Genomic DNA, 15612 nt, shown 5'->3' with positions numbered 1-15612 from the left:
ATCACTTCTCTGTAATAGATATCATGTTTCATCTTTGGTCTTCTAGAATAAATATGAACAATTTTGAGGACTTTCATAAAGTAATGAAGAATAAACTGAGCAGAAGCATAATTTATTTAAAAAGAAATAACTGCATGCTGGTTGACTCAGCAATAACACTACTAGAGATCAAAGAACCCAAATGAATGAAAAAATTTCTATCAGTCCTTTTCCTAGCAGCAAAAAAAAAAAAAAAAAAAAAAAAAACAGAAAATAAGGGTTATCCACCTATTGAGGAATGGCTAAACAAATGATGACATATGAATTAATGGAATATTATTACAACTGGGAGAGAGAGAGAATATATGACTATTAGTTAATAAAGAAATATAAAAGTTATTGTCCACAGCCTGATTTAAGCCTCATCCAATTTGTTTTTCAAGATACATGATTGTGGATCTATGGTAATGTACATGGCTGATTTTAAATTTATTTTAATAAAAATTATGTAAAAAATAGCAGTTTCTTCAGCTACTGTATGTGTGGTTTATTAGTGATGTTTATTGTTGACAGTATATTTCTTAACATTCCAATTATAATTGGCCCAGGACTAATTTTTGGGAAGAAATACAGTCTGAAAATTATATGCTCTTTAAAGAAGACAACTATTCTCTAATGTTGTAAAAAGCAGTTATAGTATTTTGCCATGACAAATGCTGTAAGACAACAAAACTAATCCAATAGTGTTCTTTTTTTTTAAAAAAGGAAGAAAATCAAATGAAAACTCTTGATAACAAAAAAATATTGAATTTTTGTAACTCTATAGATGAAAAACTAAACTCCTGTAAAGCAGGCAACTGTCAAGTAAGGTTGCACAAAAATATAAATTTAGTTATGTTATATGTTCTTTATTTTTAATAATAATCATGGTATCACAGATTGAGAGTTGAGAGAACCTAGATATAACTGAGGCTAACCATTCATTTTACAGATGAAGGTGTTGAGACCTCAGAGGTTGAGTGACGTGTACAAGGTCATAAAGGCAATGATGATTATAATAAAAATGAGAGTTTACTTACATAGCGCTAAGATTTATGAAGCACATATCTCATTTACTAGGTTCCATGAGAACCCAGTGAGGTGAGGACTACAGCTTTATCATCCCCAATGTAGATTTAGAAATTTTGGTTCAGAGATGTTACATAACCTGCCTATGGTTACCCATCTAATAAATGTCAGGAGCCATTTTTGAACCCAGACCTTCCTGACTCCCAATTCCACCCTCTTTCTAATACATCTGGATCTCCTACACAAATACAGTACTTTTAATTTATATAACGCCCTCTCCTCTCAATAAGTCTGTGGGATGAAATAAAGCCGCAAGGATCATCGTCCACATTTCAGAGATAAGGAAGTTAGAGTCAGAGAAATTCAGCAACTTAACCATTGGCGCTGTACAGTAATCAGCGCTACAGCCAGGATTAAGTAAGATCCTTTGACTGTGAATTTGTCAAGCTTTCCGCTGCACTACAATATTTTCTCAGCTTTATGATACTCTACAAGGGCCTTAATGAATTTAAAATGTGGGTATTTACTACTTTTTAGAACGAAGTGATCAAATACTCTAACAATTCTGGCCACCCAAATTTTAATGAAAGATGATGAGCGCCAAACAATCCCCACCGGAGCATTCACGTGTAACAGGCCCCATCGTAAGTATGTTAGATTCCCAAGGCATGAATTTATATTCACGGCACAGATACGGTATTACGCACTGGCTTACAAGTTGCGAGTTAGTGATCTGTACGTATTTCCCTAAAGCCTAACAGTGACTCACTCATTGGACAACTATAAGCTGAATCGCTTTAATAACAGCTAGTATTAAAAACTAAAGGGAATAAGTAATATTTTAGGCCTCTTAAACATTGTAACTTATTTATGCCTTTAATTCTGGGCTACTCTATCAAAATAAGTCTTACCAAAATTTACCTAGCAACAAAAAGACTCATCTTGTAATAAAGGAGCAATAAAATCAGCATTTAAAATCAAAGGTGGTGAAAGAATGGATGTTTCCTTATTTTCAAATATATATTATTCGAATGTGGGCATTAATAGAAAGCATTCAGGCATTTCAAGAGAATGTACACTAAGGACTTTACAAAAAAAAGCAAATTCTATACCAAATTTCTAGATTAGTTTCTATCCTTGCACAAAGGAAATTTTTAGTATATAGTACTATAGTTGCCATGGTTATGAATTTTTAAAAACGTTGACAGTGTCTATTTACTGGTGTAATTAATATTATCTCGGATTACAGATTCAAACAATACCTTCCCATACACACACACACACACACACACACACACATACACATACACACGCGCGTGCGCGCGCACACACACACACACTCTCTCTCTCTCTGGAAAAAAAATTTTCTTATTTTTCTTCCTTCTGGTGACTTGCTGATGTTTTTACAAAAAGCTAAAAGTCTTTGTGGAGAGGTGGCGAGATATCCTGTAGGGAAGGAGTATTTAACTATTTCTTCTCTGGGATTTTTTTCACAACTATCTATTAGTTTTATTTCCTTCATGCTATAACAGATTGCTTAAAAGCAGTAACAAACACATTGTAATTTTCCATTTTTTAATTAAAGATTGATGTAAACAATACTCAGGTAAGAAATTGTCCACTAGAGATACTGTGTCATAGTAAATAAAGAGCTGGCCTTGTATGTGAAATCAGGATTTGAGGCCTGGGAATGCTTACCTGGATGTCATATGTATAGTGGTAATATTAAAATCCATAGTAAGCAAGTGATTAGAACACACAGAGTGAGAAGAGGACAGAACTTTTGGGTATATCTGCTCATAGGTGGCAGGACATGCACAGTGCTCCTATGTAGGATATTGAAGATTGTTTGGACAGGAGAACTATAATAGAGCAGTGTCACTTGAGTACATGAGAAGAAAATATTCAGAAAGAGAGGAGTGGTCAACAATTTCAAATGCTACTTAAAGGTTAAGAAGTCTGAGGACAGAGAAAAAGTCACTGGAATTAGCCACAGAAAAATGATGATGATGGAGAGGGAAGTTTCAGGTGAGTTGTGGGAACAGAAGCTAAGTTAAAAGAGGTTGAAAAATGAATGAAAGGAGAAGATATGGTAGAAAGGAGCAGCGACAGATGTTTTCTCTAAGATTTTGGTTGTGAAGAGGAAAAAAATATAAGCTGATAGCTTGTGGTAACAGTAAGATTAAATTTTTTTTAAAGAATAGGGAAGACCTAGACATTTTCACAGGCAGCAGGAAAGGAGCCAATGGAGAAGGAAAAATTGAATATTAGAGAGAGAAGACAACTGAAGGGATAAGTATCTAGAGGAGATGGAAGAGAATGAGACCAAGAGCACAAGTAGAGGGGTTAGTACTGGTGAGGAGAATGGCCATCTCATTCTCCATGCCGGGAGAAAATGATGGTAGAATAGGGGACTGATGCTGAAGTGATTTGAAAATATAGAACTGGAGGGGTAGGGAGAGAAAGGAAAAAGAAAATGAAAGAAATATGCCACTGAGAAAAAAGGAATTAATGTGGATGGCTTCAGTTTCTTCAGTTTCTAATGCAAGGCCTCTCCTGAAAGAGCGGTAGTGCTCTGTTTAGTATAGACACTGTGGCAAGTGCAATATTAAAAGTAACATTTAGATAAAACTTATTTCCTACCTTAATGTATCTTATACTCTAAGAGGGGGGTGTGACACATAAAGAAACAACTATAATATAAACTAATATGTAACTGCATAAAAGAGGTGATAAACAAAGTGATACATTATAACTGTTAGAAAAAAGTTAACACCAATGGAATGATCAGTGAATATGTCACAACATCACAAAATTTTGTACTGGAAGAGACCTTAATAATCACATGGTTGAGAGAAATTGTATGGCCAAGATCATGCAGGTAGCAGAATTTGGCTGTTGTCCTCCTTTCTTGAAGAGGACCAAAATGGCATCACTACATTAGAGCCAAATTACAATGTGTCAAACTGTGGCTAATCAGACCAATAACAGCTCAGAAAGCTCTATCACAGGTTGGGCATAGATAGGCCATGTGAATTATCTAAATTTGTGCATCTCAGTCTTGAAATTCTGCTTTGCTTATAGAGCACAGTGCCTTCTTTGGCGCAGGCACACCATGTTGGACAGTCCTTTGCCAGCCTCTCCCATCTCATGCAATCAATTCCAAAGTCTTTCAGGGAGACCTTGACAGCGTCCTTGTATCACTTCTGACCATGTGAATGTCTTCTTTGAGGGAGTTCTCCATAAAAAAGTCTTTTAGGCAAGCATACATTGGACAGTGTGGCCAGCCCATCATAGTTGCTCTTTCTGCAGCCGAGTTTGAATGCTTGGCAGGTTAGTTCAAGAAAGGACCTCAGTGTCTAGTACCTTATCTTGCCAGGTGATCTTCAGAATCTTTCCAAGACAATTCAAATGGAAGCAATTCAGTTTCCTGGCATGGCACTGATCTACCGTCCAGGTTTCACAGGCATACAACAATGAGGTCAGCACAACTCTTTAGTTCGGTAGGCAGTCTAATTCCTCTTCTCCCCCACACATCTCCAGTTCGGTAGGCAGTCTAATTCCTCTTCTCCCCCACACATCTCCAGTTCGGTAGCCAGTCTAATACCTCTTCTCCCCCACACATCTCCAGTTCGGTAGCCAGTCTAATACCTCTTCTCTCCCAAGCACTCAGCTAGTTCTGTCAATGCACGCTTCAACCTCGTTATCGATGTGTACATCCATGAAACATATACTGCCTAGGTAAGTGAATTTATCCACCGTATTTAAAACTCAATTTGTTGTAAATGTAAAGGTGATGTCTAATTTTGAAATAGACAATAAAGACAATAATGTATTTTATTGCTTCATTCAATGAATTTTAAGAGATCAGTGCATTTGTAAAAAAGTTTTATGCTGATGGTTCCACAGATGGATGATGTGGTGCTGGCTGGTGGAGAACCTGTGTTTTCTTGTGTTCATTTTTAGGCCAAAATTAGCACAAGCAGCATAAAATTGATCCACACTTTGTTGCATCTCCGCTTCAGAGGATGCATTGAGAGCACAATCATCTGTGAACAAAAAAAATCACGTACCCACTCTCCCTCCAGTTTATTCTTGGTTTGGAGCCTTTTCAAGTTAAATAATTTACTGTCAGTGTGGTAGCTGACCTCGATGACCCCTTTCTCCTCACTAAAGCATGGGAGCAAGCACACAGCCTTGCTTCACTCCATTGGTGACTGGAAAAGCGTGAGAGCATCGTTCATTGTCCAGAACCCAGCCAAGCATGCCGTTATGAACCTGAAGTGCAATGCTGATGAACTTCTCCGGGCAATCACGGTCTGACGTTGTTTTCCACAAGCCTTCATGACTGACAGCAGCAAACAGCAGAACTTTAGATTTCAACTGAAGTACAATAAGTCTAAATTTTGTCCTCTTTTCATTATACAACGCTTCCTCTCTTCATGGTAGAGGCAGTGCACATTTAGGAGAAGCTATTCAATAGGCAGGAATGTTCAGAGAGCAGGTTAGATGGTGTAATTTCAGACTTCAGGCAGAGGAAACAATCTGAGCAAAGGTCATATAGAGATGGCACATGTGGAGGACAGTGAGCAGATTAATTTAGCAAGAGCATAAGTCATACGGAGAGGAGTAGGATAAGGTTTGAAAGATAAAATGTTCCTGGATCATAGAAAGCCTTGATGTAAACTAAAATGTAAAGGCGATGTCTAATTTTGAAATGGACAATAAAGATAATGTTAATTGCTTCATTCAGTGAATTTTAAGAGATCAATGCTTTTTAAAAAAGGCTTTATTATTGGATATGCTCCATTCACATGTATTTATTCTATTAAAGAACCCATTACTTCATCAGTAAGGGAGATCCTCATGAGGCACTTCCTCTAACAGTGCAAACTGGGCCCTGCTCTGTCATTTACAGTCTTAGAGAGTCACCATGGGGCACTGAGAGTTTAATTGAATTTCCCTGAATCACATAGTTAGGACATTGCCATGGGGAAGTTGAACCTGGGTCTTTCTAACTGGCCAGTTCTCTCTCCACTACATCATAATATCACTACAAAGAAATTAAAGCAATAAATATTCCTTAAAACAGAACAGATAAATAACATAAAACTTTTTTCAACCTTTTCTCTTTTTAATCACATCTCCAAAATCTTTTCCTACAGAACTAATCTGGGTACATGATGACATTTCATAAAATTTTTAAGCCTTAGGAAAAACCAAAATGAAGGGCTTGATTTCTTTATAGCAGGAATTCATGACCTTTTTTTGATCATGGACCCCACTGGCAGTCTGGAGAAACCTATGAACCTCTTCTCAAAATCATGTTTTTAAATGCATAAAATAAAATACATAGGATTGCAAAGGAAACCAATTACACTGAAATACAATTATAATCAAAATATTTACAAAAACAAGCTCATTGACCCCTAATTAAGAACTCCAGCTTTTAGAGCCAGGGTTCCTGTTGTTGAAATACCGCAGGATTTTATTTCATCATCTTTCTATTGCTTCACATGACCAGTACAGTGGCTTTGAATGAGAGACTTCAGCACAAAAATCTGGTAGTTTTATGGACTACTTCAAAATCTCAAGGCAATGAGGAGTGGGAGCTAGAGTGGAAACTATTAAGAATCTCATCTAGTTAGCTAGAGTGTAAAGCTATCAACCATGAAAGATAAGCAATAAATAATTAGGTGGAAACATTAAATTCTCTAAGGAACAAAAATTTTACACAGGACAAAATGACACAAGAGATAACAATAAATTAAATTATACAAAAGAAAAACAGATTTTTAAGGAAAATAAAGGAGAATACTGTATCAACAATACAGCAAAGCATGAAAAATTAAACTTACTGTTGGGTCTTGCGTCTCCCGAAGTTTGTGGGTAAAAGATAACAATTTCTCCACGGCATCATGAGGTACATTTGAAACCTATTTGATGAAAGAGTTTAAAGAGAAAATAAAAATGTAAAACAATTTTGGCTGAATTTATCATTTTATCATCTATCAGCAGGAAAAAATCGTATCTAAACCACCAAACTCAGGATTAGTTGAAACCATAGGTCACTTACTTACTAGACAACAGGCAGAAAATCACACAGCCCCATAACTATGTTAATTGGATGGCCAATGTAAACATGTAAACTAACTAAATTAATACATAGTAACTCTAAAATACTTAGATTTCTGCTGTAGCTTAACTAGGGTAAACTCTGGCTGAAAATTAGGGGGAGAGTTTATAATATTTCCTTCTGAGGAGGGAGGAGGAAGGGTTATCTGCCATAAAATGCAAGTCAAGGTAGGAGTAAGTGTGTCAGGGTTGGGGAGATGACAAACTGATAACACCAAAAACATCACAGCACCTAAATAAAAGGACAGCATGGTCTTTTAAAGAGGTTATTATAAGCTCCAGTTTGACAAACCCTTACCATCTCTTTAATCACTTCCATTTCTTCACTTCTGACCAGGGGTTTCATGTGATGGAAAAAGAAGAGAGTTAAGAATTCTGGTCCCAGCCACTGCTGTGTGCTGCTTCCTATGACAGGAGGCTCTGCCAAGGCAATGATCCGGAAGGATGGGTGGATGGGATAGATGGACCTAAAAGGAAAGATTTAGGGAAAAACACACACATATAACATTTTCCTCCCACTTTTTCAGTTGTGAAACCAAGTCTCAACTTGCTATTCCTAGTGGAGATGCAAGCCTGAGAAAAACACATTATTATACTGCATCAGAGCCAAAATTCTTATTCTGACTACATTCTTTGAAAAACCAACTAAGTCAAAACAGAAAAAAAAAACAGAACACTTGGAGTAGGAGGGTAAGATTAAAAGGAAAAAAAGAATTATTGCTTGCACTTCTGTAACTATAGCTAGTGATGCAACTTCATACTCAGCTTGAACTATATTTTGAAACTCCTAAATCCCAAATATATTATACTGTTTCTCTGCTGTTTCCACAAAAGACATTTTTCTATGTAGTCTCCTTGGAATATAACCACCACCTAATTTATAAACATCATACCAAGTCCCTTTCTCATATTAAAAATTATCCTTAATTCAGATATTCTAATTCCTCAACATATGGCCCCAAGAGGTTTAAGACAGGAAGAAAACATTCACAGCAACAATTTTATGGTAGCAAAGACTTCAAAACACAGTTGATGCCCATAGACTAGAGAATAGCTACACAAATTGCAGAATACTGCTGTAAAAGAATATTATGGCCCCATAAGAAAACATGGATAGGAGGAATTCACAGAAGTCTGGGGAGACAGATGGACCACAGAAGAGCTGAGCTGGTGCGGCAAATACTATTTCAGACAAAATAACAATTAAAGAAGTAGATACTGTAAAGAGATACAAGGAGGCTACATTATGCTTAAGGACACCTAGGTCAGAGGTAGGGAGCCTGAAGCCTTGAGGCCACATGTGGCCCTTTAGGTCCTCAAGTGCAGTCCCTCTGACTGAATCCAAACTTCACAGAACAGATCCCAAAGCATCTGAGCCACAAGTGGCCTTGAGGCTGCAGGTTCTCCACCCCTGCCCTAGATAATGAAACATTATCAATATTAAATATATATTTTATAACAAGCAACAGAAACCACTGGCATTCATGTAGAACTTCAAAGTTTTTTGAATGCTTTATATATTTGTCTCATGGAAGATTCATACACATTCTGGGAGGATTCTTATGAAGAAATAAAGAAAATTACCAGAAAGATAGTTACATTTAATCTTTTGCAAAAATTCCTGAAAGCCTAAGTGAAATGATAATTCTAAAAACACAAAATAGCCAGATTAACATAAGAGAAAATAAACAATCTAAACAACTTAATCTAAGAAAGATAAATCAAATCACAAATAAATGAATTCCAAAGAAAATTCTCATGGTCCAGAAGGATTTACAGGTGAATTTTGTTAAAAACCTAAAGATCAAATATTTCCTATGTTACAAAAACTACTTTCAAAAATAGAGAAGGTAGGTACTTTACCAAATTCTTTAATAGGATAAGTTTGTTCCTGGCATCCAAACCAGGAAGACAAAAAGCAAGGAGGAAAAACTACAAATCAGTAACACTAATAAACACTAAGATAAAAATATTAATAAAGAAGCAATGGCAAAAAATAATATATTCCCTAGTAGTTGGATATATACCAATAATGCAAAGATGGTCCAATTCTAGGAAAACAAATTCAATTTATCACATTAGCAACAAAATAATAAAATTGACTTGATGGATTACATCAGTAAATGCAGAAATCTTCAACAAAACAGCATTCATTTCTACCAAAACTACTAAAAAGCACAAGAATAAAACTTTTTCCTAATAGTCATTCTGATCGAAAGCATGTATATAAAATGAAGAATAAATATTAACTGCTACAGAGAAACATGGATTCTCTCCCCAAAAGGTCAAGGTTGCAAAAGCACAAATGCCCCACTGCCTATTATTTGACACAGCACAGCTACAGCGATAGCTACATAGTACAGCTACGGCAATATAACTATAGCTAGCTACAGCAGTAAGAAAAGAAAAAGGAAATAAACATTGGCGAAGAAGAGACAAAATTGCCAGGGCTCACAGATCATTTGATCATCAACAAAGATTAGTAAAGACAATTGTAACTAATCAAGTAGCAGAATATAAAAGATTCACAAAACCACCAACTTTTCTGTATACTGCCAATAAAACACAGGGTACAGGGTCAAAATAGGAAGAGAAGTTCTATTAAAGATAACATTAACTATCTGGGAATTAAACTACCAAGGCATACAGAATTAATAGAGAAATAGGCGTACAATGTATAGAAAGACCAAAATAACTAAAAATATTCAAATTTTGTGGTTATGCCAAAAAAAAGTAAAGGATAAAGATGTTACACAAATTTATCGCTATTCTAGTCAAATTATCTATGAAAATTATCTATCAAAATACACAAAAAAAAAATCAGATTGATGCTGTACTCCCTCCATTAAAAGGGCCCTGCAACCCATCCCTCCCTGCATATCCTGTAACATTCTTGTTATTGTTCTTCCATTAAGTTCACAGCAGGGGTCTGTCTATCCAATGTATTGGCAGTCCTCCTCACTTTTCCTTACATTGCAAAAATACCCAGTGAAGTACTCAGGCTGTCTGCCAGTCATCTCTTACCTTTGCCACACATTTGACTGCAGATCAAAATCTCTCAGTGTGCGTTAAGTGTTGGTGTTTATGACTGTATTCAATCTTCCTTTTTGGGGGTTCAAATGAAAGTGAGATTCATGGAATGCTCATTCCCCTGACATTTTCCTCTACAATTATATACTCTTCATTTTATGTACCTCTATTATATTATATATCTTTTCTTCTCCTTTTCCAGCCGGATATTCCCGTCCTTCCCATTTTCTGTCTCCTTTTTAAATCATTAAAACACAACAAAAATACCCACGGGACCTCTATCATTTTTACATTTTTTATAATCTTTAAAAAATATTAGAGTTCTTAGAAGACATTTCTCTTTTCACTCAGTTACCATGTAAACATTTTAACTCTATGTATTCCCTTTCAGTAAAATAAATGTGTCCTTCTCAATGTTTCCTCTGGTAGCTTTATTTCCATTTCAATATATCTATGTAAATCTGGCCTTTTCATGAGAAATGTTTAAAAATTTTCTCTTCTACAACCTCCCTCCTGATGGTCAGCTACTACTGCCACAAATTTCACTGGGACTTTCTCCTACCACTGGGCTTGGTGCAGACCCCAAGCAGACCCATTCCCAGCTCCCAGGACTGCCCTACCATCTATTTCCACCTGCCCAGGTCTGTCTATCTCAAGATCTCCATAGGATTGAGGTGGGGGCTTAAGAGGAGGGGGGGAGTTCTTTGTGGAGGAACCTACAGGTGATTCATCTTATGTATCTGTTTTCAGGCATTTTCAAACATTCAGATATTTCTAGGTGTCATAGGGGTGGAAGTGGTAGTGGATCTGGGCTCTTCCATGTCATAGCACACTACCACCTTTCTATAATTCTGCCAATGTTGGCTGTCCTGATCCATGTCTCTGGATTTTAGCACTCAGCACCAACAGAAAGCTTTACAAGTCTGCCCTACCTAACAAATGAAAGGCAGCAAGCATTAGATCTAATTGTCCATTCTTCCACAGACCATCCCTATATTTTCAATTTATTCCAGCAAAAGTAAATGTAACCATTTATCAGTTCCCTTTCAATTGGCGTTTTTATTTTATTTTGTTTTTAAGTACTGAATTTTGTGTTTGTGCATAATGCTAAAATTTTAAATTCTGAATTATAAAGTATTATAATTTGTTGGTTTCATTCTGAGGTACTAATCAAAAACAAAACTGGAAGGGAACATAATGAGAAAATGATCTATCTGAGCATGGTGGGCAATATCCTTTATTCTCATCTGTGGTAGTCATTAAGGCAAGATCTGAAGGAACTCCTTAGAATGATAAAAGAGGACATATAAAAAATGATGTGAAATAGTATATATAGCAAATATACACACATACACATATATTTTATATAAATTGTCACATACACACATGCATACACATATGCACACGCGCATAAAGAGATTAGAAAATAGCAACCAATTTCATTATATCCAAAACTACCCTTGAAGCAATGTTAATTAAAACTTTCACATTGTATTTTATCACAAAATAAACAAATATAGCATGGCTTTTCAGCATTTGGCATTATGGCTAATGAATATGTACCGATTTTATGCAATGAAATCTGGATTTCAACTGTTAATTGTGATACAGTATAATATGTATGCCTGATCTACTTCAAAAGCTTTAAAAAATCATGAATAACATGCATACCATTTATAATTCCTGAAATTCCAAAAATCCTTACATATGCTGTGCTACCAAGTGTAAATATAATGTAGCCATCACATTCCTGCTGTAGTCTCTGGCCTGTTTTATATTTTGCATATACTAACATACCTAAGCATTCTTAAACATGTGGAACAAGATGATTTATTCTTGAAGCTATAGCCTTTCCCGTTCCCCTACAACTACCACTTAATTGAGGAGTAGTTAAGTCACTAGGCCATTCAACCTACATTCTACTCCACACCTGCTATATATGTGTGTGTCTATATAGACACACATTTACACATGTGGGTATATCTCTCATATATGTATATATACACGCACACAACACACGTGTGTATGTTATATGTATTTTATTTTAGTTGAGTCTGGACCTTCACATTCAGGAGGGGGGAGTAGAGAAGGGTAGGGAAGAGGAAAGAAAGGTGCTATTATTATCCCCACTTAACAGTTGAGAAAACTGAGGCAAACAGAAGTTAAATGACTTGCCCAGAATCACACAACTAATGAGCGTATGAGGTCAGATTTGAACTCAAGTTTTCCTGACTCTAGGCCCAATGTTCTCTCCATTGCACCACTAGCTGCCTTAATGGAATATATCGGAAACTCCTTAAACTAATACAGTTCAATAATTCATTTGAAATAATAAGAAAATTCATCTGGAAGAACAAAAGACCAAAAATCTCAAGTGAATTAATTTTTTTCTTAAATGGGAAGGAAGGAGACCTGGCAGTACCAGATCTCAAACTGAACTACAAAGGAATAATTATCAAAACAGTTTGGTATTGGTTAAGTAATAGGTGGTTGGTGGAAGAAATTAGGTACACAATATATGGAAGCAAATGAACACTGTAGCCTAGTATGTGATAAACCCAGGTTCCAGTTATTGTGGCAAGAACTCACCATCAACAAAAATTTATGGGAAAAATGTAAAGCAGTGTAGCAAAAACTAGGTATACAGAGTAAAAGGAACAGAAGAAAGTCAACAATTTACACAATGACAACCGTACTGCAAAGACAAACAACTCTGAAAGATTTAGGAAATCTGACAGACATAATGGCCGACCACAATTCTAGAGAACTCATGATGAAACATGATACTCAACTCTGATAAAGAGATGATGGACTCAAGAGCACAGCTTGAGATATTTTTTTTTTATTTATTTAACATATTTAGTTTTCAGCATTGATTTTCACAAGACTTTGAATTACAAATTTTCTCCCCATTACTATCCTCCCCCCACTCCAAGATGGCGTATATTCTCGTTGCCCTGTTCCCCAGTCAGCCCTCCCCTCTGTCACCCCACTCCCCTCCCATCCCCTTTTCCCTTCCTTTCTTGTAGGGCAAGATAAATTTCTACACCCCATTGCCTGTGTATCTTATTTTCTAGTTGCATGTAAAAACATATTTTTTTTTTGTTTTTGAACATCTGTTTTTAAAACTTTGAGTTCCAAATTCTCTCCCCTCTTCCCTTCCCACCCACCCTCCCTAAGAAGTCAAGCAATTCAACATAGGCCACATGTGTATCATTATGTATAACCCTTCCACCATACTCATGTTGTGAAAGACTTACTATATTTTGCTCCTTCCCAACCCATCCCCCTTTATTAAATTTTCTCCCTTGACCCTGTCCCCTTTCAAAAGTGTTTGTTTTTGATTACCTCCACCCCCATCAGCCCTCCCCTCCATCATCCCCCCCATTTTTTTTATCTTCTTCCCTCTTCTTTCCTATAGGGTAAGATTACCAATTGGGTATGTACGGTATTCCCTCCTTAGGCCAAATTTGATGAGAGCAATGTTTACTCATTCCACCCCCCACCTGCCCTCTCCCCTCCTCCCACAGAACTGCTTCCTCTTACCACCTTTATGCGAGATAATCCACCCCATTCTATCTCTCCCTATCTCCCTCTCTAAGTATGTTCCTCTCTCATCCCTTAATTTGATTTTATCTCTTTTAGATATCTTCCCTTCATCTTCAACTCACCCTGTGTCCGCTCTCTCTCTCTCCATATATATATATACACATAGATATATACATACATACACATTCACCCACATATATATACATAAACATATATGTATGCATATTCCCTTCAGCTACCCTAATACTGGGGTCTCATGAATCACACTTGTCATCTTTCCATGTAGGAGTGTCAACAAAATAGTTCACCTTTAGTAAGTCCCTTGCAATTTCTTTTTCTTGTTCTTTTTCTTGATTACCTTTTCATGCTTCTCTTGATTCTTGTGTTTGAAAGTCAAATTTTCTATTCAGTTCTGGTCGTTTCACTGAGAAAGCTTGAAAATCCTCTATTTTATTGAAAGTCCATATTTTGCCTTGGAACATGATACTCAGTTTTGCTGGGTAGGTGATTCTAGGTTTTAATCCTAGCTCCATTGACCTCCGGAATATCGTATTCCAAGCCCTTCGATCTCTTAATGTAGAGGCTGCCAGATCTTGGGTTATTCTGATTGGGTTTCCACAATACTCAAATTGTTTCTTTCTGGCTGCTTGAAGTATTTTCTCCTTGATCTGGGAGCTCTGGAATTTGGCAACAATATTCCTGGGAGATTTCTTTTTGGGATCTATTTGAGGAGGCGATCTGTGGATTCTTTCAATTTCTATTTTGCCCTGTGGCTCTAGAATATCAGGGCAGTTCTCCTTGATAATTTCTTGAAAGATGATATCTAGGCTCTTTTTTTGATCATGGCTTCAGGTAGTCCAATAATTTTTAAATTATCTCTCCTGGATCTATTTTCCAGGTCAGTGGTTTTTCCAATGAGATATTTCACATTGTCTTCCATTTTTTCATTCCTTTGGTTCTGTTTTATAATATCTTGATTTCTCATAAAGTCACTAGCTTCCACTTGCTCCAATCTAATTTTTAAAGTAGTATTTTCTTCAGTGGTCTTTTGGACCTCCTTTTCCATTTGGCTAATTCTGCCTTTCAAGGCATTCTTCTCCTCATTGGCTTTTTGGAGCTCTTTTGCCATTTGAGTTAGTCTGTTTTTTAAGGTGGTGTTTTCTTCAGTGTATTTTTCAGTATTTTGGGGGGTCTCCTTTAGCAAGTCATTGATTTGTTTTTCATGATTTTCTCGCATCCTTCTCATTTCTCTTCCCAATTTTTCCTCTACTTCTCTAACTTGCTTTTCCAAATCCTTTTTGAGCTCTTCCATGGCCTGGGACCAGTTCATGTTTTTCTTGGAGGCTTTTGGTGTAGGCTCTTGCACTTTATTGACTTCTTTAGGCTGTATGTTTTGGTCTTCTTTGTCAGCAAAGAAAGAATCCAAAGTCTGAGACTGAATCTCTGTGCATTTTCGCTGCCTGGCCGTATTCCCAGCCAACTAACTTGACCTTTGAGTTTTTCAGTGGGTTATGACTGCTTGTAGACTAGGGAGTTCTATGTTCCACGTTTGGGGGGGAGGTGCCGGCTCTGCCACACCAGTACTGCTCCTTCCCCAACCCCCAACCCGGACTGGGCTTAGATCTCCAGCAGGCTGTGCACTCCTGCTCTGATCCGCCACTTAATTCCTCCCACCAGGTGGGCCTGGGACTGGAAGTAACAACAGCCTTGGCTGCCCCACCTCCGCTGCCCCCGGGGCTGGAAGCTGAACTGGGAACTCCTTCCACTCCCGCAGCTTTTCCCTCTAACCTTCTCAACAGTCTTTGGTGTTTGTGGGTTGAGGAGTCTGGTAACTGACGCAGCTCACTGATT

The 15612-nt window shown here is 36.9% G+C and overlaps 1 protein-coding gene across 1 annotated transcript in view; it reads right to left on the bottom strand.

Annotated features, from left to right (window-relative positions):
- The window catches only part of VWA8 (von Willebrand factor A domain containing 8), a 391960-nt gene that overhangs the window by 246459 nt on the left and 129889 nt on the right, over window positions 1-15612 (bottom strand). The window contains exons 15-16 of the mRNA XM_036757477.1: window positions 7481-7649; window positions 6906-6983 (exon numbers count right to left, since the gene is read on the bottom strand). Of these exons, the coding sequence (XP_036613372.1) occupies window positions 6906-6983; window positions 7481-7649 (247 nt within the window). The remainder of the gene's footprint in view (window positions 1-6905; window positions 6984-7480; window positions 7650-15612) is intronic.

Source organism: Trichosurus vulpecula, chromosome 4 (genome assembly GCF_011100635.1).
Source record: "Trichosurus vulpecula isolate mTriVul1 chromosome 4, mTriVul1.pri, whole genome shotgun sequence".
In the NCBI taxonomy this organism is placed as follows: Eukaryota; Metazoa; Chordata; class Mammalia; order Diprotodontia; family Phalangeridae; genus Trichosurus; species Trichosurus vulpecula.
Note: the sequence above shows the minus strand (reverse complement) of the source record. Positions and strands in the feature narration are given on the sequence as shown.